Raw genomic sequence first — 27077 nt, 5'->3', positions numbered from 1 at the left:
CTTAAACCAACAGCCAACGTCCTTTATCCTCTCTTCTGACCCGGCAGAAAAGTTGCATTGAACACACAACTTCGACGTGCTGCCAGCTCCACAGTAGCGTGTACGTTCTGCACTTGCGCGAGATGCAATAAGCAGGTGGCTCTAGTGTTAAAGGGATAGTTTGTGTTTTTTGAAGTGGGGTCATATAAAGCAGGGGTTCTTAACCTTTTCGACCTTGAGGCCCAATTTTTTCAGTGCAGAGTGGCCCAGGGTCCATTAAATATTAACACTGTATATGCAGTGGGGAAGCTACTTACAATAATAAGCCAAATCCACTTACAGTTTAACATGGTAATACGTTAATAAAGTTTAATAAATAATACAATTACATGATTAAACGTGATAACCACAAAGATTTTTACTGAACTTATAACATATTGTGGCGGGCATGAGCAGAAGCAAGTCTCACCGGGCAGTTCTTTAATTACGACACGGGTCCCGAACTGCCAACGCGGTAATGTACAGTGACTGCAGCTTTGCTTCTCCATTCAAATAGAACTGTTTCATGAATATGACCACCTGCCCTATCATACTTGGCCATGGTGGCACACTGCAAAATCAATGTCTATGCCAATTCAACATCAAACATCCTCAGAACCCAACAGGACACAACAACAGTCAGAACATGAACATGAAGCATCAAACCGTCTCATCAACAATTAAGAATTCGCTCCCATGAGTCTTTGCGCCATCAGCGCTCACCGTCCGCAAACGGCACTCCTCCGGTCTGAGGGCTTCAGTGCCTTGTTAGATAGCGTCAGACCACACTCCACACACTGGGCTCTCGGTTCTGCCTTGCTACCTCCGTTTACAAAGCCGTACTTGATGAAGTCTGGATTATACTTGCGCAAAATGTTAGTCTTTTAGGGGGGATAGACACCACTTTTGTCTTAATGTTTTCATTTTAAAAACTTCTCCATCCTTTTGCTACAGGTGAGCGGCAAGCTGAATGTCTTCTTCTGTTCTTCTGTGAGCTTCTTAAACAACTTACTGACGCATTACTGCCACTGTGTGGTCGGAAGCTGCATTGTAACTGAGCGTCTCATGGATAACAGCTTTTCTCTGGTGTCTTCAGTTGATAACCTATGCAGTCCTGCGGCCCTCGCGGCCCACAGGTGCAAAACTGAAAGTTTTTTGCGGCCCTCTAGGTGGCGCTTGCGGCTCAAGCTTGGGCCGCAGCCCTATGGTTAAGAATCACTGATATAAAGTACATATCTACAGTCGATCTGTTCCCTACCGTAATCACCAATCAGCGCAGCCTCAGTTTGGAGAAGTAGAGAACTGCTCCAGCCCAGACACCCAGCTTTGTACTGCAGTGAACGGGGTCCAAAAGCGAAATTTAACCACCTAAAACAAGGCTCACCTAAAGAAATCTATAATAGTTCAAGTGTACATTGTATAGAGAAAATTCACACCGCTTTACATCACCGTCAGACCGCCCTTTCTTTTGCATTGCGCTAATGCGTAGGGATACGGAGGTTCTATGGTCTGTTAAGTTTCATTTTTATCGAAAGTAAACCTCTCGTCCAGCAACTGGGCCTTGCACTGTATTTCGCTGCTCGCAGATCATCTGTTGCCCAGTTGAGCTAATGCATAGGGATACAGAGGTTCTACGGTTGACAAAATGTAGTGCCAAAAGAAAGGGCGGTCTGACCGCGATGTAAAGCGCTGTTAATTTTCTCTAGACAATGTACACTTGAACTGTTACAGATTTTTTTAGGTGAGCCTTGTTTTAGGTGGTTAAATTTCATTTTTCCTCTGGACCCCGTTCACTGCAGTACAAAGCTGAGCATCTGGGCTGGAGCGGCTCTCTACTTCTCCAAACTGAGGCTGCGCTGATTGGTGATTACAGTAGGGAACAGATCGACTATAGATATGTACTTTATAATAATAACAATAATAGATTTAATTTATATAGCGCCTTTCAGGGTACCCAAGGACACTTGACAAAGTGGAATAAACATATATGAAAACAAACAAAGCAAATAATAAATGGAGTGTCTGTCAGTCAGCACGGAGGGAACAGCCGCACCGCCACCAGCACCGCAGGGAACAGCACCCTCCGTCCAGAAGCGAAACTTGCGTCTGCCATGCACACAGCGGGGGCGACACAGGAGACCCAGAGATCCAGTCCCAGTGACAGAGCCCGGGGCGAAGCGACAGCAGAAGTCCAGGAGTTCCCGCTCTGAACACCTGAAGACTCAACCAGCAACGGCGGAGCATCGACCATCCAACATCACTGCGAGCCGGAGGAGACCACAGCAGCAGAGGAGAGCGAGAATGGAGCCAGGCGGTGAACAACCCCGAGGTTGTGGCAGATGGAGGACCAGTAGAGCAATGACGGACATCCCACAGAGCATCGAGTACGTCTGCTTAGGTTAGGTTAGCGTTGCTATGCTAACTGCTGATTGGTGAGGCTAACAGCGGATCAACGGGGCTAACAGCAGATCAGAAGAGAAAGTGAGTCCATTGAGCCAATTCTTCAGGTGTGCAGGCTTCAAAGGTAGTAGCACAGCGTCAGAGTTTGCAAAGACAACTTGGCTTTCTTCTTTTAACAGAAAAAAGCTGTTTTGTCACGGATCGAGACACGGCGATATTCACGCCAGCGTCCTCTCGCATCCGGGTTGCCATGGAGAGTGATATCAGTGATTCTTAACCATAGGGCCGTGGCCCAAGCTTGAGCCGCAAGCGCCACCTAGAGGGCCTCAAAAAACTTTCCGTTTTGAACAGATCGACTATAGATATGTACTTTATATGACCCCACTTCAAAAAACACAAACTATCCCTTTAAAGACGCTGGCCTAGCAACTCACTTTACTTTCGATCAAAATGAAACTTAAATATTTCAGACAAAAACAGCTGCATACAAAACATGCAGTGAGGCATTACCAAACAAACACAGATTAATTTGTCCTAAACTGACCTAACAGCTAGCCTCGTGCCAGTTACGTTACTCCAAAACATGAAAACTAGGAATGACGGAATGGGGTGCATAGAAAAACAAAGCGCACACAGTATTCCGCCCCTCCCACACACCGCGCTGATTCGCTAGCACACCGCCAATCAGAATGGTCATACAGCTGGCACACAACCAATCAGAGTATCCAATGGCTCAGACGGCTGACAGCCAACCTCCTCAGACTTTGCATGTTGAATCAAATAAGACAACGTCCGCGCGGCTCCGAAAGCTTCCAAAGCAACTGAACCCACCGAACAGATTTGTTCCGCACCTCGTCCGAGTTTCCCCAAATGCTTCAGACGTCCAACAGTTAGGCCAGTGTGTTCCTGCCTTAAGGCCCCCACAGTCTCGTATAGGGGTGAGAGGGGTTGTCCATGATTAATGTCAGATTTGCTAACATCCCCCTCTCACCCACCTTCTCAATGGAGTTCAGAGGACAGTCCAAGACTGAGCCAGCCCTTTTGACCAGCTTATTGATTCTCTTCCTGTCCCCCCTTTGTACTCTTCCACGATCTCAATGTCCAAACCCTGGATGTTCACCACTGCAGTTTGAGGAGCCTTCCTCCTGAAATCGATCACCACCTCCTTTGTCTTGCTGGCGTTGATGCACAGGTGGTCCACTTCACACCAGGCGCAAAGTTGGTGATGACCTTCCTATATTCCAGATCATCCCCCTCTGCCACACGTCCAACGATGGCTGTATTGTCGGAGAACTTCTGGAGTTGGCAGCTGTCCGTGTTATAGCTGAAGTCTGATGTGTAGAGTGTAAAGAGGAAAGGAGAGAGCACTGTACCCTGTGCTGCAGACTACCAGGCTCAGGTTGAAAATGTGCAGGAGTAATCCACAGAGTTGATCTGCACAGTCCTTCAGCAGTCTGGCATTGATGCCATCAGGGCCAGTAGCCTTCCTCACCTTGGTCCTCCTCAGCTCCTTCCTCACTTGATCAGCAGTTATGGAGAGGCTTGGGGTGTTGGTGGGACCATGGAGTGACTCCTGTTGAGAGAGGTCGGGGGAGGGGTGTGTGGATTGATCAGGCAGGGAGTGGAGGGGGGTGGCATGGTGTGGGGGTGTCAGAGGTGTACTGGGGAAGAGGCGGGGTGGTGTGACAGCACAGTAAGCTCTGGTGGGTGGGGGAGGGAGAAGTGGCACAGTCAAATCTGTTGAAAAACAGATTCAACTTGTTTGTCCAGTCCTGGTCTCCAGATTCAGGGCCCCACCCGCTGTCCTTTGTGTGACCAGAGATGGTTTTAAGCAGAGCCGGCCCTGGGCATAGGCAGTATAGGCAAAAGCTAGGGGTGCCATAATCCACGGGGGGAGAGAAAAAAGGTAATAAGAAAAATGTAAAAAAAAAAAATATTTTTTTTTTACCAGTGTCATTTCTACTATAATTTTGATAATGTTATATAAGCACACAGCAACATAACTTCACAAGAAAAAATATTAAATAACAGAGAGGCCTTTTTTCTGGGTTCTGGCTCAGTGCACTGAACCTGTCCTCTGTGAGCGGGGCGGGTCGAGAGGCCAGCTGCCTGAATCTGACCGGACCGAGACCCCAAGACCAAGAGAGAGATTTACTGATACTGTAGCAGAACCACAAGGTCCAAAAGACTAAAACCATCCGGCGCCCAGTGAAGGAAAAGAAGGTAAGAAGAGGAAGATAAACGTGAAGAAAATACAGGTACAGTAACGTCAATGTGATGAAGTGAATGAAATGAATAGTTTAATGATCGTAGTTACCGTTGTTGGAGCAGAGTGTTAGCTCTTACTTCGGACGATAGCAGCATTAATAATCAGTAAATAGCTGAGTCGATGTGTGTTAATGTTAATCCACCTTAAATTCATCAGGGACATTTGGAAAGTTAACATTAGGCCTGTTCAGGTGTTATTTTATAGGTGTCTTTCCTGTATATATATACACATACATATACATATATATATACATACATACATACATACATACATACACATACATATATATATATATATATATATATATTGTTAGTGCTTTGTTGGAAATCTGTGAAGTGAAGAGGTATGTTTAGGAGAGAGTTACCTGGGGTCTCGAGTGCAGCTCAGAAGCTTATCCGAGCTGGAATTCTTGAATTAAAATCTTGAATACATACAGTTTCTGTGTGAGTGTATGAAAATTGATTGTGAAATTGACTGCGATGCAAGAGGGCGCTGGGTAAGATCTTGCCCAGGGCACCAAATTACTCAGGGCTGGCACTGGTTTTCAGGCCTCTTCAGACCTCTCTGACATAGCTCCCCTTGAGAGGCGCTTTTTCTCTCTTTATCCCCCTTTTCAGATCCTTCTGCACAGGAGCTGAGGAGAGTTCCCCAAATTTGATAACCCTCTTCTTTTCATTAAGCAGGGCTTTTAGCTCTGGGGTCACCCAGGGTTTGTTGTTGGGGAAACACCGTACCTTCCTGGTGGGCCCAGTGTTTTCCACGCAGAACTTTATGTAGTCCATGATGCAACCCACTGAGCAAGCAATGTCTATGGACGTCCAAGAAAAGTTGATATCGTGTTGGTCGGTCCAGGCCATGATCTAAACGTCGATATGACAGCCAGGATTAGTTGATAAATGACTTTGTGATTATATTCCAGTCTGACCTGGTTCTGGATGTCTATAGACAACAAAACCGAGTTGCAAATAGACGTTCTGCTACACCAATATCTGGACGTCCATATCACAGCCAGGATTAGTTGATAAATGACATTGCGATTATAGTCCAGTCTGACCTGATTCTGGACGTCTATAAACAACAAAACCGGGTTGCAAATAGATGATCTGCTACACCAATATCTGGACGTCCATATCACAGCCAGAATTTGTTGATAAATGACATTGCGATTATAGTCCAGTCTGACCTGGTTCTGGACGACTATAGACAACAAAACTGAGTTGCAAATAGACGTTCTGCTACATCAATATCTGGACGTCCATATCACAGCCAGAATTAGTTGATGAAATTGTCCTGTCAGCTGTTGCATCAGCATATGATAAGCTGAAGATGATCATGATGATCATGATGATCATAAAAGATTCCAAAACTTTTAAATTGTATTATGATTACTTTTGTAAGACTGAATAACAAAATGTACGTATTTCATGTGATTGTGATCAGAAGCTGTAGTTATATGTAATTTGCAACTTGTTCCCATATAAATAATGTAATAGTGACAAACACAAACACACAGACATACACACACACACACATAGATACACACACACGCATTCTGGGTAAATTATGAAGCAGAAAAGGGGTTTTCTTCATGAGTAAACCAATGGGACAATCAGTGAGTGTGTGAGCTGATGGTCTCCCTTAACCCTCCTCCTAATCATGTGACATTATAAACATACAGGCTTTACTTGTCTTATGTGTTAATGGGCCAAAGTTGGCCCGGGTGAGAATTTATGATGTCCCTCTCAGGTGAACATGTCGTGTCCTTATACAGTTTGACCTCAACAACATGCTGACAAAAAAGGACAACCAAAAAATGCATATTAATCAAATAAAGGAGGGGCATAACCATGAAGACATTTGCTCTTTCCCAACAGTATAAGTAATTTCTTTGATTCTTTTATTTAAACAACTAGAGTATAAATGTTTAAATATGAGTATATACTTGGTCAAAAAGCCTAATTTTCCAGTGACAATCGACTCAAAGGATAATTGGGTGTCTCCCTGTCTTCCTTGCAATCACACTTTCTCAGAGCGAAACCTAAAGAAAACATATCACACATTTGATTACAAACCAGCTGCCAAACAGTTTTTTCTAGCTCTGGAGCCACAAAATGCTTAGTTTCCTAAAGTGGCTTAATTGATAGCCATGAGTGATCATGGGGGGTATAAGTAGTGTGTGTGTGTGTGTGTGTGTGTGAGAATGTGTTCGTAAGCGTGGGGGATGCCATTCTGTTGTCCTTTGCTATAACTGCTCATCGTGTCTAAAATCATCTGTCATGGGAAGTCCATGTAATGTTGTCGAGGCGGCTGTAGCTCAGTGGGTAAAGCTGGTTGACTAGTGAGCGGAAGATCGCTGGTCGAATCTGGCTCCTCTGGGGCAGAACTGAGCTACATGTGGAAGTATCCTTGAGCAAGATACTGACAAGATAGTTTTCAAAGTAGGCATAAATATGTCACAAACGCCGCCACACATCAAAATGGCTGACTTCCTGTTGGACTGGGAGTATGGGTCCAAATGGGTTTTTTGTGCGTCTGGTCATGATGAATGTGTGTACCAAATTTCGTCCATGTATGTGCAAGAAGGAGGCGGGGCATCACAATAGGGGGCGCTACAGAGCCCACAGGTCACGACCACGCCCCATGACAACACAGATCTTTTCAGGGAGACTCCTTCTGCATGCCTAAGAGATTTGGCCGAGATGGGAAATGGTATGAAGAAGTTATGAGGACTTGATGCTTTACGGTGAAGGATTTGAATCGACCGCTCCACTGCGGCCAGCAGGTACGACGTAGGTTAAAGATTTCCATAACTTTTCATCGTCAGGGTCAGAGGATGATACTGAGTAACTGTGAAGTCACTGGTGTTACTTTTGTAGGAGGAGATCATTTAAGTACGAAGATTGGCAATATTTCAAAATGGCGGCCAAAATCAAAATGGCCGACTAAATATTGATGCAGAGATTTATCGGGGAGACAGCCTCTACATTTATGAGCAGTTTTGTGTGGATAGGAAATTGTATGTTAAAGTTATAAATCCTTGCTGCTGGCCAGCAGGTATGACGTAGGATAAAGATTGCCATAACTTTTCATCTTCAGGGTCAGAGGATGATACTGAGTAACCGTGAAGTCACTGGTGTTACATTTGTAGGAGGAGATAATTTAAGTACGAAGATTGGCAATATTTCAAAATGGCGGCCAAAATCAAAATGGCCGACTAAATATTGATGCAGAGATTTATTCGGGGAGACAGCCTCTACATTTATGAGCAGTTTGGTGTGGATAGGAAATTGTATGTTAAAGTTATGAATCCTTGATGCTTGACGGCGAGGGGAAAAAATGGTTTCCACCGTCCCGCCCACTAAAGTATGGCGCAGCTGAAAGATTTTAATACCTTTTGTTCTTCAAGGCATGAAGATGATAATTGAGTTAATGTGAAGACTGTGGTGTTTAAGTTCTAGGACAAGATAGTTTTCAAAGTAGGCATGAATTGGACAAAAATGCCGCCACACATCAAAATGGCTGACTTCCTGTTGGACTGAGAGTATGGTCCCCCCAGACTTTTTTGTGTGTCTGCTCATGATGAATCTGCCCCACTAATTTTAGAAGAATTGAACCTATTTATTAGGGCCCGAGCAGGTAGACCTGCGAGGTCCCTATTGTAATTGGAGGTAAAGAAATTTTCTTCTCCAAGTTTGACTGCAGTTTTGGATGCCTGAACATACCCAAAAACTCACCAAATTTATATACATCACATCCGGTGAAAATTACGATCCTGCATTGTCACTGGGTGTGGTCGTGACCTGCGGGCTCTGTAGCGCCCCCTAATGTTCTTCCCTGCCTTCCACATGCGCGTAGATGAACGAAATTCGGTACGCAGATTCATCATGAGCAGACGCACAAAAAAGTCTGGGGGGACCATACTCTCAGTCCAACAGGAAGTCAGCCATTTTGATGTGTGGCGGCATTTTTGACAAATTCATGCCTATTTTGAAATCTATCTTGTCCGAGAGCTTAAACACCCAGGTCTTCACATTAACTCAGTTATCATCTTCATGCCTTGAAGAACAAAAGTTATGGAAATCATTCAGCTGTGTCATACCTGGTGGACGTGACGGCAGACGCCATTTTTCCCCTTTGCTGTCAAGCATCAAGTCCTTATAACTTCCACATACAATGCCCCATCTCCACAAAATTCCTCATAAATGTAGACAGTCTCGCCCTGAATACATCTACACATCCCTTAGTCCTTATAACTTCCACATACAATGCCCCATCTCCACAAAATTCCTCATAAATGTAGACAGTCTCGCCCTGAATACATCTACACATCCCTTAAAAGACGGCCATTTTGAATTTGGTGGCCTTTATGAAATATTGCCCATACTTTCACGTCTTCCTCCTACAGATTGGACACCACAGACTTCACAGTCAGTCAGTATACTCCTCGGACCATGCCAAAGACACACTAGGAAAATTTTTATCCTACGTCATACCTGCTGGCAGTGGCGGTGCCCGCCATTAAAATCCTTCGTCATGAAGCATCGAGTCCTAATAACTTCTTCATACTATTTCCTATCTCGGCCAAATCTCTCAGGAATCCAGAGGGAGTCGCCATGAATAGATCTGTGCATCAATACTGTGTCATATCCATAGCGCCACCCACTGGACACAGGAAGTCAGACAAACATCATCCGATTGACATGACGTTCACTGCTTGTTTTCTCCCTGTCATGACATGCTTGTAACAGGTGAGCGCGCAGTCCGACAATGCCGCAGCCCGACGCGCGTGGACTGCGAGGGCCCGTTCATCACTGCTTGCAGTTTTAATTTTGTATTATATTTATGCTAAGTAATTTAATGATGGTCACTAAATCAGTCTTCAGCGATTCAGTGCGAGGCTCTGGGAGGTGAGCTAACCGTCCTCCTGCTGCTAACACTGGGCGAATGTCAGCAAAGTAGCGGCTGGACCAGAGTGAATATCCGCCGAATATCCAACCTAAAACTAACTTCACCCCGGTTCTATGAGTCGCCTGTTCCAGCCTTTGAATAGGATGAAAAGGATTTCAGTCATTCAACTTAAACGGTGACTTGCAGAAATTATACAAATAGCAGTAATGACAATAATAATCGATTTCAAGACAACTTAGTGCGCAGAGCTTTCACTGTGTGCAACTTAAATTTACCATTCGCCCGTGATATTCAACCGACAAAAATCATGTCTTTTTTTTTGCAGCTGCGGCGCTGAAAATCCAGCAGCAGAAGGCTCTCTGGTGGAGCTCTGCTTTGAATGAAGTTCCGTCGTGACAAATGAATGGACGACTTGCAGAGTGACATGAAGACTTGAGTCGGAGGCACAAAACACGTTGACAGCGGTGTACGGTCATTATGTTTATCAATACCCAACCCGTGCCTTGCTCTGATTGGTTGTGTTGATCAGGGACCAGTGGATTCTTGCAAATCAAATTATAGCCACTTGGTGTACCCACAGACAGCAGAATTTTACACAGCTGAACTGTATCTTATTCTACTTTCAGATCATAATTACAGTTTAAGCAAATATTACAAAAAAATTGTTACAGACTACAGCTTTAGAGGTCCCATATTATGAAAAACACGTTTTCTCTGGTCTTTACATATATAAACTGGTCCTCCCTGAGCCTACCAACTCCCAGAATGAGGAAAGCAAACAAGTCCTGCACCGTCTCTGCAGCCCACCCACTGGTAATTTGGCACTTCTACAGGCTGTTCAGATTCAGCTCCTGTCGTTACATAACGAAAGGAGAGATGTTCATAGGCCAGCCTCCTCTGCGCAATGATAGGAGATATCCAAGAGGGGGGCGTCCATCCCCGTGGTGAAGTTTGTTGTGTCCAGCAGTAAGTGTTTTCGCAATGTCATCGCTCAGAGATATACATGCAAATTGCTTGGTTGTTGGTTGTAAATCAACATAAGTGCCTAGATTCCGTCCCAGCTTCAGAACAACAGAAGAGACAGTGGCTGCATTTCATTTTTAACGACAATGTGCCGGCTAAGCTTCCTGTTAGGTTGTATGTGTGTGCTAACCACTTCACGTTGGACTGCTTCAATAACGAGGGTCAGTACAAAGCTGGCTTTGCCTCGACAGCGACCCTCGTAAAAAGGATCAGTCCCAACCATACGGGACCCAGCAACTGCACTCGAGCCACAGGTAAGTGTCACCATGTTTTGATTTTGTATTTACAGTTGCCTACGAGTTGGTGAAGTCAGAAATTGGCTAAATAGTTAGCTCCGCTTCGGTCCGCTATGCAATGGCGTTTGAAGCGAGTTTAATGTTAATAACACTAGTGCAGTGCCCGTAAGAAAAGTGTATTCCTATAAAAAAAAGTGGGAGGTTAAGCAGCTTTTTCATGGATGGCCAAATGAGGCTGTGTTTGAAGGTGGGAGGTCAGGTATACTTAGGTTTGTTGTGAAATCCGATATTCCAGGGTATAATTGGCTGTTTTTGACTATTTTTGATTTTGCCATATATTTCACCTTAAAAGCTATTTACTTGGTGTCATCATTTTCAGCACAACCTCACATGTGTGACTGTACAGTTATTTTTTCATTTTGACATACTGTATTAACACAGTGGACCTAAAATCACAAAAAAAACATAAAATCCGAGTAGAAAAAGTTAGATTTTTTTACTGTGAAAACCACAAATATGTTTAACAAACCTTTTTTTTTTTTTTTTACTTATAATGCAAATATAAATTGTTGTTTGCTAAATTTGTGCATACATTTAAAAAATGTACAAAGTTATATGTAACTATTTACATTTAAATGCAGGCAATGCTCAGGTCTGCCTGAGCTCCTTCCAGCTGAATAAATAGCTGGACTGCCTGCTCCACATTCAGCTTCTCCTCATTATTCTGACTCATTAAACAAAAAACCGACTCCACTACACACTAAACACACTACACCAAACACTACATAACACACTAACTACACACTCCAAACACGCAAAATGTCACAAATCTCTCAACTCTCAATATCGCTGTCTACACACCGAACGTCGTTGCCTGTCAATCATCCGCCTAGGTCCCTCCTAGGCCTGGGCAATAAACCAAAAAAATTTACCGATACCGAAATTTACAACAATAACCAACGTCATTTTGGCCATGTCGGTATATTCGGTGTCATAGGCATAACATCCACTAGGGTCAGGGGACATGTTAGGTCCACTTGATTAATCTACCCCGGCGTATACCGATGTGCTTATTTTACATTAATTTGATGGCAAACTCCGCCCGCTGGTGCGACACCAGCTATGCCAGGTTAGTAATCAAGTGAACCCACTCTCGCTGTGAGTGGCGGACAGTTTGTGTAATGATGCTGCGTTCAAAGGCTGCAACAGGCCACTGTCTTCGGCTGGGCCGGTCCACTGATCAAACATTTGTGTTTTGTTTTTTATTCACTCAAAATAATTACTGTATTTACAGCTAGAAAGCGCGCATCTCTCTCCTCCCTCCATTGTTGTTTGCATTTGTGTTTCTGCGTGTTCTGACACGTGAGTGTCCTCATGCTGGAAAACGTGACTTCTCGCGTACGTGACGTCACTCCCCGAGACGCAAGAAGAAAGCAAAAATATATATTTTTTACTAAGGAAAATGACAAAACTAGTAACGCGTTACCGGCATCACTGATTGTGTAGCTTAAGTGCAACATGGAGCATGAAGATGTAAAGAAAAAAAAAAACAGTAGAATTAACTTTGAGCAAGTTTGGAGGAAAGTCGGAGGTGTGACTGTGGACCCATTTTAAACAAGTCGTGGGTGATAATAACATTTGTCGGCTTTGTCGAGTGCATTAAGTGCGGCACTTGTTGCATTATTCATTAAGATTTCTGTAGTTCAAACAACTCGCAATTGTAGTCGAGAACGTCAGTTATAACAGCCCACCTATCAAACAGTTGTCGGGTTTAAATCGGTCTCGGGCTCATAATTACATTCAGTGTGTCGGGCCGGGCTCGGACACAACGCGCACAGGCTTGATTCTAAGCTCTACTCGGGTCCAGCCGCGACTTTACTGAGGTTCACCCAGTGTGAGTAGCAGGAGGACGGTCAGCTCACCTCCCAGAACATGGCACTGAATCGCTGGAAACTGATTTAGGGACTGTCATCAAATTACTTAGCATAAATATATTAATACAAAATAATTGCAGTTCTTTCAATATCTTCCATGTCATCGGGCCCAGTGACTCCAGCAGCAGATTGTATTAGTAAACTGGACGAATGAGACACAGCTATGTTTATTGTACTTTAGTGCTTCCTCTATTTTATATGAATATTAATATGCAGAAATCTTGATTTTTTTTTTCTCAATAGCTTACATGTCATGTGACCCACTGACTTCTGAAACAGATTCTGTGTCTATCAAAAATATATAATGATAAAGAAAATAATGGTAAAAAAAAGTTCTCTAATGCTCAAGAGGTTAACATATTATTAAGCAGCAATGTCAACTTCTCTACTATTTTCTCATGTCTTAGATTCTGATTCTGAAGTCCTCAAAATGTTTATTTATTTACATCCAACCTCTTCCACCACCTGCAGTACAACCACGTGATTCAATTCGAAGAAATTAAAAAAGGGAGAAGCGAGAAGCTTAGAATTTGTTTATAAGGGACTGTATATTTTATACTTTTAAACTTGTTCAGTTGTTGTCATTTCAAGTAATCTGTGCTTTTCAGCTGTTCACTCGTGTGCTTATCAGTTGTTCTTAACTACTAAATAAATAATATAAATCTTAACTACAATGTAGTTTTACAGTCCTTTTAAAGTGGCATTTCTGTAAATACACAGGATTTTTTTCCCTTTTATTTAGGTGGGGGGGGGGGGGGGTTACTTATCGTTCATTTATCGTTATCGAGGTGAGTTGCTCAATATATCGTGATATTGATTTGAGGCCATATCGCCCAGCCCTAGTCCCTCCCACATCTTCCTGTTCCTCAACAACCAAACTTGCTGCTTGGACACTTTCGTGACAAAAGCCTGTTTATACCGTTTCTTCCTGCACCAGACACAAAGCAAACGTGACGGCAATGTTCGTGAAAAAGCGTGGCGGACATTATTTACCCTAGGTCCGGTTTTGGACATGCCGATGCGTCCGGTCCGTCGCCTCGGAAGGTGGGCTGGTAGCTAACGGCTAGCCACAGATTCCGATTCCACTTTGTTGTCCGCGCGTCTCCAGATCTCCTCAGACCCGAACAGACTCGGTCCGGACTCGTTTAATCTCATTAATCCACAACAGTCAGTTTAGATGCACAGAACAGAACAGAACAGAACGGACCGAACCGCCGGCAAAATCCTGGTCCAGCTCGCTCCGCTGCAGGTATAAATCCGCTTGTTTCTTCAGGTATGTCGTGGGCTTGAGCTCTGCAGTGATTGGCTCTGGTGCACACGTGGCCACCGTGTGCAGTGATTGACTCTGGTGCACACGTGACTGTGGTGGCTCTGGTGGACAATGCTCGGCGGAATTTGTAAAGCATTTATGAAATAATTTATTCACGGTATCATTGCAGTCCAAGCAAATGCTTAGATGCACACCACTGCACCACGCAGCAGCCATGTTGAAAGTCTCGGGTCAGTGTGATCCTGATCCGCAGAGATATTTGACTAACAGACACATACACACACACACACACAGACAGACAGAGATTCCTTGTATTTATAGATAGATTACAGATGGGTTTGAGGCAATACATTTCAAATACAGTGTTGTTGGACCTCTGACAGCTGTGTGAAATTGATGAAAAACAGTATAGTACCTTTAAGGGCAGCAGATCCTGACATCGCCTAGGGCACCAAAATGGCTCGAGCCAGCCCCGCTTGTGCAGCACTCCGATTTCATTACTGCACTTTGATCAGGATGCACACTATGACTTTCTCTGTCTGTGTGGAAATCTGATGTTTTCATATCACAGATGACGAAGAAATGTGTTAAAACGCAAGTCTGAGAAAAAGACGAATAGTCCTAGAGCCCTATCACATCATCATCAACGGGATACAGCAAAATAGTGTTTTATTTCTATGGTTTCAACACAGTGCATCCCCTGGATGGTAAAGTAATCCATCCTCGTCTACATGAGTAAATACAGAATCAACTGGAACTGCAAGCAGTTATAAACGGAGGCCAAGCCCCCCCCCGCACACCACAGAGCCCATGGAAGTTGGCACCAAAGGATGACGGGCTCGAGGCAAAAGTGAGGACACAGGCCAATGTTTGAGCCGTGGTATTCGCTGTAATGGGAAGTGCACCCGAAGTGCAAAAGGCTGGATGTGTGCCGATTTGGATTTGTCGTACTGAATCACGCCCACATTGACCAGTCATGACCACCTTTAAGATATAGCCTCAGGATTGACCCTACATCATACCAACCAAATGTGGTAAAAATCAGTGTAGCCATTCAAGAGATATAAACTTCCCATATTTTTAGCGTCCCCCAGTGGCTAAAATTCGTAAAATTTGGATCATCCCTTTCCAGTCTCATGGTAACCAAGGATCTCAAATTTGGTGATGATAGCATTTAGTTTGACCGAGATATCAAACAGTTTACATTTTTATAGCTAGCTACAGAAATTTGTTTGTTAATAATTTGCGCATTTTCTGACCTAGCAAAATTCTTTTGATAACTTTAGATCAGATCCAGTTGAAGAGTGTACGTGCCAAGTTTTACGCAGATCGGACAAAATCCCAAAGAGAAGTTCGAAAAAGTAGGTTTTCCAGTTTTTGCGATTTTGCGAAAAAACTATCTAACCGGAAGTGGGCGTGGCCAATTGCAAAGTGATTCAGCTCCGTTCAGGGAATCTGGGGATCCAAGGTTTTTGAATGTACAACATACGGTTTGGGAGTTATAGGCAAAAACGTGTTGGCCTAGGTTATAGCGCCCCCTGCTGGCGGATATATGTAGTTTTTTCTTGTCTGAGATATTCGCAGGAGTCTGGACCAACCCTCTAAATTGCACCGCCGTCCCTTGCACGGTTTAGCCTGCAGCACCACTTTTAGCCGGAGAAAAATAAAAATAATTAAAACTGCAAGCAGTGATGAACGGGCCCTCGCAGTCCGCGCGCGCGTCGGGGCGTGCCGCCGTCCAAACGCGCCGCGGCTTAAGCCCCGTTCCTCGATCGTTGTTCATGGAGGCGGCAACCGCCTGCGTTTGGGACGGTGCACGCCGGGGGTGAATATCAGCCTCTTCTCCCAACGTGTGTTTGTAACGCGGTGGGTTGCCCCTGCCAGTATCAAGCGCTTTCAGGTGAAGTCAGAACAACTTCGTGCAATCCACAGAAATCCTAATGGGCTGCAGGTGAATGATTTCTAAAACATTTAATAATCGGGTACGTTTTGACAATCGATTCTGCACCGTTACATTGTGTGAAGTGTTACGGCCTTCTCTAGATTGGAAGTGGGACAGAGAAGGGGGGGTTGTGGCTTGCAGTAAACTTCCTCCGCCCTAAATTCAAACCTGGGTCCACTGCGTATGTGGCATGCACTCCAACCACTCGACCACCGGCGCAGATAAGACACTGCCTTCTGTTGTCACCGTGAAGGCAGGAAGGCAGCGCATCATAGGGGAGGATGGAAGTGGAATGCCACAGATTTAGATAGGTAGTGGAGTGCAGCCAGATGTGATTCTTCCTTTTGGAAAGGGACAGCGGTCAAGTGACCAGGTTTGACGAGCGTCCTGCAGTAGCGGTGTTTAACCAAAGAACTCACTCAGTTGTTTCATATCGAAGTGGAATTCACTTCGTTCATCGCGGAAGAGTTGGGCAGAATCACAACTACACACATCTTGTTGTGTGCCACATTGACAGGGCAGACACAACACGGAAATGGCATTCTTAGCAAATTGGCTTATTTGAAAATTGTGTGCTGTGGCTCACTACCACTCACTTATCCATTATGTGGCTCAACCCATTACCATTCAAATATGCCCTGTTGTAACATGCAATTCAGACAAAACTACCTGCAAATACCATGTACATCTGACTATGTTTGTCATCACTGCACATAAATATGTGCAGAATAATGCTTCACTTGCCCTCTTTCAAAAATGTATTTATGGCTGTTTATCAGTGTCAAGCTTTTGATCTAAGTTCTGCTTTGTTTACCAGTTTTTCTTCCAAGAAGTGCATGCTGCCACCTTTTGAAGTTTCAATAAAATCTGATGAATATGCGGCTGACTTACTGGAATTGAATGGAATCATTCAGAGGTTATCTAGATAGGATACATGTGCCTTGAAAGACAACAGTGCCATCTAGTGGCGACTTGTATCACGTACATCATACATTCATGTGCTTCTAAGCTAAATAGACCACTTCCTGTTGGACTGAGAGTGTGGGTGTAAATGAGTCATTTGTGCGTCTTCTCATAACACACATGCATGCCACATTTCATTCATGTACATGCATGTAGGGCGCCAAAATTGACTGCGATAAAACTTACTTCATGTTTCCAGTGGGTTTCCAGTGGGTGGCGCTATGGATATGACACAGTATTGATGCACAGATCTATTCAGGGCGACTCCCTCTAGATTCCCTCTAGATTTGGCCGAGCCAGGAAATAGTATGAAGGAGATATCAGGACTTGATGCTTCATGGCGAAGGATTGTTATGGCGGGCTCCGCAACTGCCAGCAGGAATGACGTAGGATAAAGATTTTAATAACTTTTCATCTTCAAGGTCAGAGGATGCTACTGAGTGACTTTGAAGTCGGTGGTGTTACATCTGTAGGAGGAGATAATTTAAGTACGAAGATTGGCAATATTTCAAAATGGCGTCCAAAATCAAAATGGCCGACTTAGTATTGATGCTGAGATTTATTTGGGGAGACAGCCTCTACACTAAATAGAAGTTTGGTGTGGATAGGTAATTGTATGTTAAAGTTATAAAGCCTTGATGTTTGACCGCGAGGGGAAAAAATGGTTTCCACCGCCCCGCCCACTAAAGCATGTCGCAGCTGAAAGATTTTAATAACTTTTGTTCTCCAAGGCATGAAGAAAATTACTGAGTTAATGTGAAGACTGTGGTGTTTAAGCTCTAGGACAAGATAATTTTCTAAGTCGGCATGAATTTGTCAAAAATTCCGCCACATATCTAAATAACTGACTTCCTGTTGTAGTGAGAGTAAGCATCCAAATGGGTTTTTTGTGCGTCTGGTCATGATGAAGGTGCGTACCGATTTGCGTCCTTCTATGTACAAGTAGGAGGCGGGGCATCACAATAGGGGGCGCTACAGAGCCCACGCGTCACCGCCACGCCCCATGACCACACAGATCTCATCAGGGCGACTCCCTCTGCATTCCTGAGAGATTTGGCCGAGATAGGAAATTGTATGAAGAAGTTATGAGGACACGATGCTTTACGGCGAAGGATTCGAATTTCCCGCTCCACTGTGGCCAGCAGGTATGACGTAGGATAAAGATTTTAATAACTTTTCATCTTCAAGGTCAGAGGATGCTACTGAGTGACTTTGAAGTCGGTGGCGTTAAGTCTGTAGGAGGAGATAATTTAAGTACGAAGATTGTCAATATTTCAACATGACGGCCAAAATCAAAATGGCAGACTAAGTATTGATGCTGAGATGTGTTCGGGGAGACACCCTCTACACTTACGAGCAGTTTGGTGTGGATAGGAAATTGTATGTTGAAGTTATAAAGCCTCGATGCTTGACCGCGAGGGAAAAAAATGGTTTCCACTGCCCCGCCCACTAAAGTATGTCGCAGCTGAAAGATTTTAATAACTTTTGTTCTTCAAGACATGAAGAAAATTACTGAGTTAATTTTAAGACTGTGGTGTTTAAGCTCTAGGACAAGATAATTTTCAAAGTAGGCATGAATTGGACAAAAACGCCGCCACACATCTAAATAGCTGACTTCCTGTTGGAGTGACAGTATGGTCCCCACAGACTTTTTTGTGCGTCTGCTCACGATGAATCAGCGTACCGAATTTCGTTCATCTACGTGCATGTGGAAGGCAGGGAAGAACATTAGGGGGCGCTACAGAGCCCGCAGGTCACGACCTCGCCCAACGGCATTAAATTATCAAATTTTTCACTAGATGTGACGTATATTCCAAATTTGGTGAGTTTTTGGGTATGTTCAGGCCTCCAAAACTGCAGTTAAAGCGGTACACTAGTCCTTCCAATTACAATAGGGACCTCACAGGTCGATGACCTGCTCGGGCCCTAATAAAAATCTTTACAATTACAATAGGGTTCCTAGCACTGCTGGTCCTAGGAAACGCGTATGCTTGCGTATGCATTCCCTCGGCCCCTCGGGCTTGGCACCCTAACTAGAACTGCAAGCAGTTATGAACGGGGGCCAAGCCCCCCCGAGCACCGCAGAGCCCACCGAAGTTGGCCCCAAAGGATGCCGGGCTCAGGGCAAAAGTGAAAACACAGGCCAACCTCGGTGCCGTGGTATTCGCTGTAATGGGAAGTGCACTGGAAGTGCAAAAGGCTGAATGTGTGCTATTTGGATTTATTTAATAAGCCACACCCACATTGACCAGTCATGACCACCTTCAAGATATGGCCTCAGGATTGGCCCTACATCATACCGACCAAATTTCGTAAAAATCTGCCTTTTAGCGCCCCCTAGTGGCCAAAATTCGCCAAATTCGGCTCATCCCTTCCCAGTCTCATGGCAACCAAGGATCTCAAATTTGGTGTTAATAGCATTTAGTTTGACTGAGATATCAAACAGTTTACATTTTTATAGCTAGCTACAGAAATTTGTTCTTAAATAATTTGCGCATTTTTTGACCGACCAAAATTCTTTTGATAACTTGAGATCAGGTCCAGCTGAAGATTGTACATGCCAAGTTTCATGCAGATGGGCCAAAATCCCAAGGAGGAGTTCGAAAAAGTAGGATTTGCATATGTGGCGTAGGGATGTGCATCTTCAACACTGAGGCGATACGATATGCATCTAGATACACTGCCAACGATACGATACATTAAAGATTCATATAAAACAACCACCAATAAGATACAATACGATTCTCCCACCTACTGCGATACAGTACAATTTGGTTTAACACAATGCGATACAGTGCGATACGATGCGATGCATAAGAATATTGTACAATGGAATACAAAGTGGTGCAGATAGTTCATGCTCATTCTTTATTTCTACAGTGTGCTTCACACTTTCAACAGGGACAATGGGAAACTAAACTCTAAGCAGTGGTGCCTTTTGGCAGTTATAAGCTGCTGAATGAATGCAAAAGTTGTACAGATTGACACACATGTTGTCACTGCCCACGACTTTGAAATGGGTCTATATCTCCAACTTTCCTCCTCCTTTTTTTCTTTACATCTTTAAGCTCCATGTTGCACTTAAAGGAGTCATCACCTGGTTTTTTACATATCCAGTCCCTCTTAGATCGCTTTGGATCAATTCTTAAAACTTATTAGAAAAAAAAAAAAAAAAAAAAAAAAAAAATCAAACATAGGGTTCTGACCCTTTTTCATACTTCATACTTTCAACTTTCTCACGTGAGATTATGCGTGAGGTTTTGACCGGTCCGGATGTGCATTGTATTAATATGTAATGAGGTGCGCGTTGATTGGCCGCAGGAAGGACAGAAACGGAATGGGGGGCGAGCCTGCATGCACACAGACTCCACAACATAAACAGCCCGCTGTCATGGCGCACACACTAAATGACGAACCTTACGGAATTCGGGCATTTATGTACGAGCCGGAGTCGGAAACCGAACGGGAGAGTGAAGAGGCAGAGACGGTGGAAGAGACACGTTTACAGCAGGACGTCTCTGAATGGTAAATTTTTTTTTTTTCCTTCTTACTTTTCACACTCGTGTTTTACATGTAAGACCTGAGTTTTAATGCTGGCAGTGACGATGTATGGCGTGAAAATGACAGAGAAATAAGCAGATTAGGCGTGCTCACTCTGGCTGAGGACGGCTGTGAGCCGATGCTTAATATGCAAGTAGCCTCCTGTGGTAACGTCACCACAGGAGCAGAGTCAAAATCTTGTGCTATAGGAACGCGCACTATTGTGCACTATTCCTGTTCAGAAAAAGAGCCAAAGCGAAAAAAATAAGCCACTTTCAAACTCCAGCTTTTCAGGCAAGTTTCAACAGAGGTCCAACACCAATGTGCATGATTTAACGAGAGAAATTGCGATTTCCGGGTGATGACTCCTTTAAGCTACACAATCAGTGATGCCAGTAACGTGTTACCTTAATCTGACCACTACGAGTAATCTAACGCATTAATAAACCAAACCAGTAATCAGATTGAAGTACTTATTCAAGTCACTTTGCCTTAATATTATTTTTGTCACTTTCCTTCAAAAAAAAATATATTTTTGCTTTCTTCTTGCGTCTCGGTGAGTGACGTCATGTATGCGAAAAGTCACGTTTTCAGCACGAGGACAACTCATGTGTAACCACACAGCAACACAAACGCTAACATTGTGTCAGCAGCAGTACCTCCGCTGGTGCTAACCACTGGAGCCGAAGGAGACCTCTCTGTCACATTAACGCCATGTCGCCGCTTCAGGTGAGAGCTTAGATTGGTTGTGCTCCCTGTGTGTTTAATCGCGGCATGGCACATTTTACAGATGGCATTTCTCAAGCTGACCATCTCTATAAAAGCCGAAGTGCCCACAAACACCAGACTTGTAAGTGACCGGCGAGTGTATCTCTTCTTAATCCATGCTTTCTTTGTCTCTGATCGGCTCTGATTTCCAGCCTGCTGTTTGGTGCTCTGCTGACCCCACCTCCAACTCGCGTGAGACGAAACTCTGGCTGAATTGGCCGATCGCGGCCGTGGTGATGAGAACGGAAACAAGCACTTGGTCCTACTTCTAAATTAGTTTATTTTAAGTATAGATACGAGTCGGATTTTATCGATGCAGAGATTTTATACACGATTCGCGCATTCCATCGGCCCCTCGGGCTTGGTATGGAAGTTAAATCCTGTCCATTAATCAAGAGCATAGATTTTCAGTTTCAGAGCATGATTTCATTCCTTTTCAGTGACACAGCTCTTTCGCGTGCTCAGATTTTTTCTCCTCATGCTCACATTTTGTTCTTGCTCTCTTTCAAAATGTCAGCTTGAACTCAAAAATCACATGCCCGTGTTCACATTTCTCCTTCTTGCACACAAAAATTTCGCTCGCATTCAAATGTGCCCTCTGCGCGCTCAGATCTAAAGTGCACGCGCTCAGAACACACACCTGCTCACAGGTCAAGTTCTGCTCTCGGATCTCTCCTCTGCTCACGGATTTTTCTTGTTTTTTTTTCTTGATTTTTTCTTGTCTTCAACACTGTCAACCAATAGAAGGCCGGCTACTGTTGACCAATCAGATTACACCCCCTTCTTTGCGGGGCGGGCACTCTTTCTACCGGGTTTATCTACTTCCGCCCTCCAGGCTGTTAAATGTGGTGGTTGCCTTTATTTTTTGACGACCTTTGGAATAAAATAGCAGTTAATCAATACACCAGCGCCCGTGCTTTTCATTACAGTAGCTACATCAACATAAAGTAGAACAATAGCTGCTGTACTTTCGCCATATTAGCCAGCTGCCCAGGCAGCGGGATATATCTTATATAGTATAAATACTGCGAGTCAGGTAAGATCGCGATGATAGTACAGGGGTTTAAATGTCCGTTTCATAATGATTTTTGCTTCATGAGACGCTGGTTCGCATCCCGGCTCGGCCGGCACCCTCGCTCGTGTAATGAAAAATGATGTAATGACACTATGATGATAAATACGCTATCATCATAGCGTATTTTTCATTCATCCGTTTTTCATTACACGGATTCTACTACTGCAGGGGTTCTCAACCCTTTGCAAGCTGCCCCCCCCCCCCCAAAGCTGGTTCATTGCAGTTGGAAAAACGTGCAGTGTCAGTGGTCACGTCTTCTTCCTTGATTGAAAAAAATAAATGAATTAGACCCGGCATTTATTTGGAACCTGCGGTTATTTATCAAAATATACACCTGCACCTGGCGTTTAAAGCGGACCCTGCGGTTAATTGAAACTCGGCTATTATATAAAGTACATTTACACCCCGCTCTGTACGCCGGGCCGGGATGCGAACCAGCGCCCCATGAAGCAAAAATCATCATCAAACGATATGCTTAACCCCTGTACTATCGTCCCGATCATAACCACTCTGCAGTATTTATACTATATAAGATATATCCCGCTGCCTGGGCAGCTGGCTAATATGGCGAAAGTACAGCAGCTATTGTTCTACTTTATGTTGATGTAGCTACTGTAATGAAAAGCACGGGCGCTGGTGTATTGATTAACTGCTATTTTATTCCAAAGGTCGTCAAAAAATAAAGGCAACCACCACATTTAACAGCCTGGAGGGCGGAAGTAGATAAACCCGGTAGAAAGAGTGCCCGCCCCGCAAAGAAGCGGGTGTAATCTGATTGGTCAACAGTAGCCGGCCTTCTATTGGTTGACAGTGTTGATACACAAGAAAAATCCGTGAGCAGAGGAGAGATCCGAGAGCAGAACTTGACCTGTGAGCAGGTGTGTGTTCTGAGCACGTGTACTTTAGATCTGAGCGCGCAGAGGGCACATTTGAATGCGAGCGAAATTTTTGTGTGCAAGAAGGAGAAATGTGAACACGGGCATGTGATTTTTGAGTTCAAGCTGACATTTTGAAAGAGAGCAGAAGAAATTTAAATGCAAGAACAAAATGTGAGCATGAGGAGAAAGAATCTGAGCACGCGAAAGAGCTGTGTCACTGAAAAGGAATGAAATCATGCTCTCAAACTGAAAATCTATGCTCTTGATTAATGACAGGATTTAACTTCCATAGCTTGGCCCCCTAATTATCCATGAAAACCTAGTTATTATTATTCTATTTATTCATTTTATCAAATTATATTGGTCTTCTTGCAGCAAAAAGTATCATATCACGATGATTGAGACTATGTGCACATAGTGTGCAAATGGTTGGAATTTTTTTTCCTTACTCAGAGTTGTCTTTTGTTTTGCTTTTTTTATTTCAATGCAGCATTATCGGGAAACAAATATGGTGCGAGCCCTGTGTGCTGCCATAGTGAGTTTACCTTATCCTTTCTGCAGGACGAAACACTCCAACAACATCCACAGAAAATACATCCATGTAGGGACAAGGACTACGTAGTAGTGCAAGATGTGGCACACAGTATCCAGTCTGTCACAAATAACATCACACATACAAGAGGCAAATATTCTCATTCTGTCTGGGATCAGCCTTAGGGCCTAACCCTACCCCTAATCTTCAGTCGTTTTTCAGCGATTGGACAGGTCTGGAAGTGTGTAAAAGTAAATCTCTTTCTGCAGTTTTTTTCTTATTTTTTATTATATGATAAATCAACCAGAAATATGCAAATACATGCAAGAGTTGCAGCCTCCTGACAACATAGTGTTTTGAACAGTATCTCATTTGTACATGAACAAGAGAAAACTGCTCCACCACTCTGAGTGTCAGAAATAATTAGGTGCTACTGGTCTGAGAACTTAGAAACTGAAGAAGTTTACCTTTTGATGAGAGGCCGTCCATCTTTGAGTCTCCTGTGTGTCTCCTGAGGCTCTCAATTGAGAAAGATGGATGTTCAACCTGCAGATAGAACAGATAGCCTTATTTTTGCAGCTAATACCGCTGCTAAAGACTGAAAATAATCCCTGAGCACCATAAGAACGCAATGTGGAAATATCATCTGATTCTGTGCTTGAATTGTATAATTGTGAATAGAAAATTGACAGCTGATTAGAGAGTAAGTTTTATTGTATCTTATTGGCAGTTGTCAGTAGAGAATGTCAGGACATAAGGAATTAATGCTTTTTTCATAGGTGGTCATGAAACTCTAACGTTCTGTTTGATCCTGTGTGTTCACACAGTAGTAGATCAACTGACTGTAACTTTGGCACCAGTCAGCTGATCATCTTTGTGCACCAAGTCTGGAATTACCGCTACAGTTTAACAGTAGCTAGCTGTGTTGTCTTTGAAGTGTTTTTTATCTGAGATGTGTGTGTATATATATATATATATATATATATATATATATATCATAATCTTGGATTTTTAAATCACCAAATATTTGTGATATATCTGTATCGGCCTTAAAAATCCTTTATCAGTCGGGCTCTAATATATATATATATATACATACACACATACATATATCATATGACAATAATGATATAAATTAAGTCTTTGGGTTTTGGACTGCTGGTTGAACATTTTATAGACTAAACAATTCAGTGTAAAAATAACTGATTAGTTGACTATGAAAGTAATCGTTTGTTGCTGCCCTACACATTACTAGCCATTTTTATACTGGGCAGCCGCCAATTGGGCCGTCTTTTTTGCGGCTCGGTCGGCGGATTTGGACAGAGGGCGGCAAATTGGGGGGTACACTTATTTCCGCCTCCATTGCTATCTAAATCCGAGGCATCAATGTGCCAGGAACTGCGTAGATGGGCGGAGGTGTTGACGACCTGCACTGTGGTGCGACCTACAGCCGGGAGTTTTAAAACCAGGAAACAGCTGATCACAGCGCTCAGTTCATCACTTCATCCACGGTGGTCAAGATGAGCAACTGGACAGCCGCTGAGATCCTCGAGATGCTAGCGTCTCCTCTGTCTCTGTTTGGTTGTGTCCGCTTGTTGTTGTAGTGGCAGGCTACGAATGGTCGCTACTTTCAAATTAAAAGCCCCCCGCTACGAACCCAGTTCTAAACTCCAATGGGGTGCGATGTAAAGCCGACTTTACCTTGCAGCAAATGTGCCACCTTTTCTATCTCAAAAGGGCTACTGATTGTGATTAGCTTGTGTCTTTCTCCACCTCAGCTTTACTTCATTGGATTCATTGATTACATCAGAGTAACAATAAGAACAATGAAAAAAGAGAATGACTGTGATGTTTCGATGTGTGTGAAAACTGAATTTCTACAACTTTTATTTTTTGAGCTATTATAAGACCAAATTGTTAAAGTGAAACTCTTTGTGTAAAAGCATATTTACGACGAAAGAGGCACTTACCGTAGATTTACCGTAGTTTCGTTTTCGGGCAAGCTAATTTTCAATGGAGTGCGAGGCACTGGTACGCTAGCAACAAAATCACTATTTTTAAAACACTTAGACGACTCGAGAAAACTTGAAACTTTGCTCGTAGTATCAAAAGGGTCTCTACACATGAACACGAGCATTGAGAACATTGTGTGCAAAGAGTTTACTAAAAAGAAGGCCGTTGAACAACTCAAGTTAATAGCTGTATCTCCGGTGCACCACCGTCATGGCAGACAAAAAGTGTCGATCCCGAGCGCGACACTTTCTGTGTGCCATGATGCTAGCGCACCTTAGATACAGCTACTAACGTCAGTTGTCTAAAAACCCTCTCTCGCTGATCATATTGTTTCTGTGTATAATGACAATTTCATGCATGCAGAGCTCCAGTACTCACTGGGAAAGGCTCAGCACCCTCTTGGATGACAAAGCCTTCTATCAGGTGGGTGAGGATGTGGGACTTGACTAAGGTCTGGGCTGGTTTGCTCTCTCCATTGTGCTGGCTGCTGTTAGTATTCCCATTCCCAGAGGTCATGACTGGAGTAATGGCTGCCCTTCACCTGTCAACACAAGCAGCAAGGCAAACTCAACAAGCCCTGAGCACTTGGACCTGTCCACGATGGCTGCTGCTCAAATAAACACATAAAAGCAGTGGACAGGTTATCTGAACATGGCGATTTAATGTTGCCCAGTGCTTTAGACAATATTAGCAGCCTTCCTGCAGTTAGTTGAACACATGGTGTTTCATTTCTAAACGGATTTTGTGCCGATGTAAAGAGTGGGTCATAACGTGTAGCATTCCGTTTTGAGTCGTATTTTATGACTTGTATATTTGTTGTGATAAGCAAAAACATCTTGAATTGCCAGATATCAGAATTCAGTCTGGCATCATTAGTCCGTTAGGCTAACAAGGATTCCTGTGTATTGTTGTTGTGCAAAACCCTGGACTCAACACCGAGCTCTCATTATTAATGTGCACGGCAGATAATGAGTCAGCCGTTACTACTCTCTCTAGTGACGGTATGAACGTGGGAAACACAGCTTATTTTCAAGTTATTACTTATAAAGCGTTAATAAACCGGTTAAATTCAAACTAGCCGACGAGAAGAAAGCATTTCCCACTGCCCTTGTTTCTGTCATGCGAACTTGAACACATTTAATGGAGTGTTTGGACACCGAACAATTTTTACACATTAGTTTATCTGGTGTTGCGTTAACTTATCGCTAGCCTAGTAACACATCATTTAGCCCAGTGCTTACAGGAATTTACCACTTCGACATGTGAATGAATGAAAGTACACAGCGCTACTTTTTTAAACACAGACAC

The 27077-nt window shown here is 43.6% G+C and overlaps 1 protein-coding gene across 4 annotated transcripts in view; it reads right to left on the bottom strand.

The window, feature by feature from the left end:
* Window positions 1-27071, bottom strand: part of LOC115584478 (polyhomeotic-like protein 2) — a 35329-nt gene extending 8258 nt beyond the window's left edge. For all 4 annotated transcript variants that reach the window (XM_030421919.1, XM_030421920.1, XM_030421921.1 and 1 more), the window contains exons 1-2: window positions 26148-27071; window positions 24224-24302 (exon numbers count right to left, since the gene is read on the bottom strand). In XM_030421919.1, the coding sequence (XP_030277779.1) occupies window positions 24224-24302; window positions 26148-26285 (217 nt within the window). In that variant the 5' untranslated portion in view covers window positions 26286-27071. The remainder of the gene's footprint in view (window positions 1-24223; window positions 24303-26147) is intronic.
* Window positions 27072-27077: the final 6 nt, after the last annotated feature.

Source organism: Sparus aurata, chromosome 7, assembly GCF_900880675.1.
Source record: "Sparus aurata chromosome 7, fSpaAur1.1, whole genome shotgun sequence".
Classification (NCBI taxonomy): Eukaryota; Metazoa; Chordata; class Actinopteri; order Spariformes; family Sparidae; genus Sparus; species Sparus aurata.
Note: the sequence above shows the minus strand (reverse complement) of the source record. Positions and strands in the feature narration are given on the sequence as shown.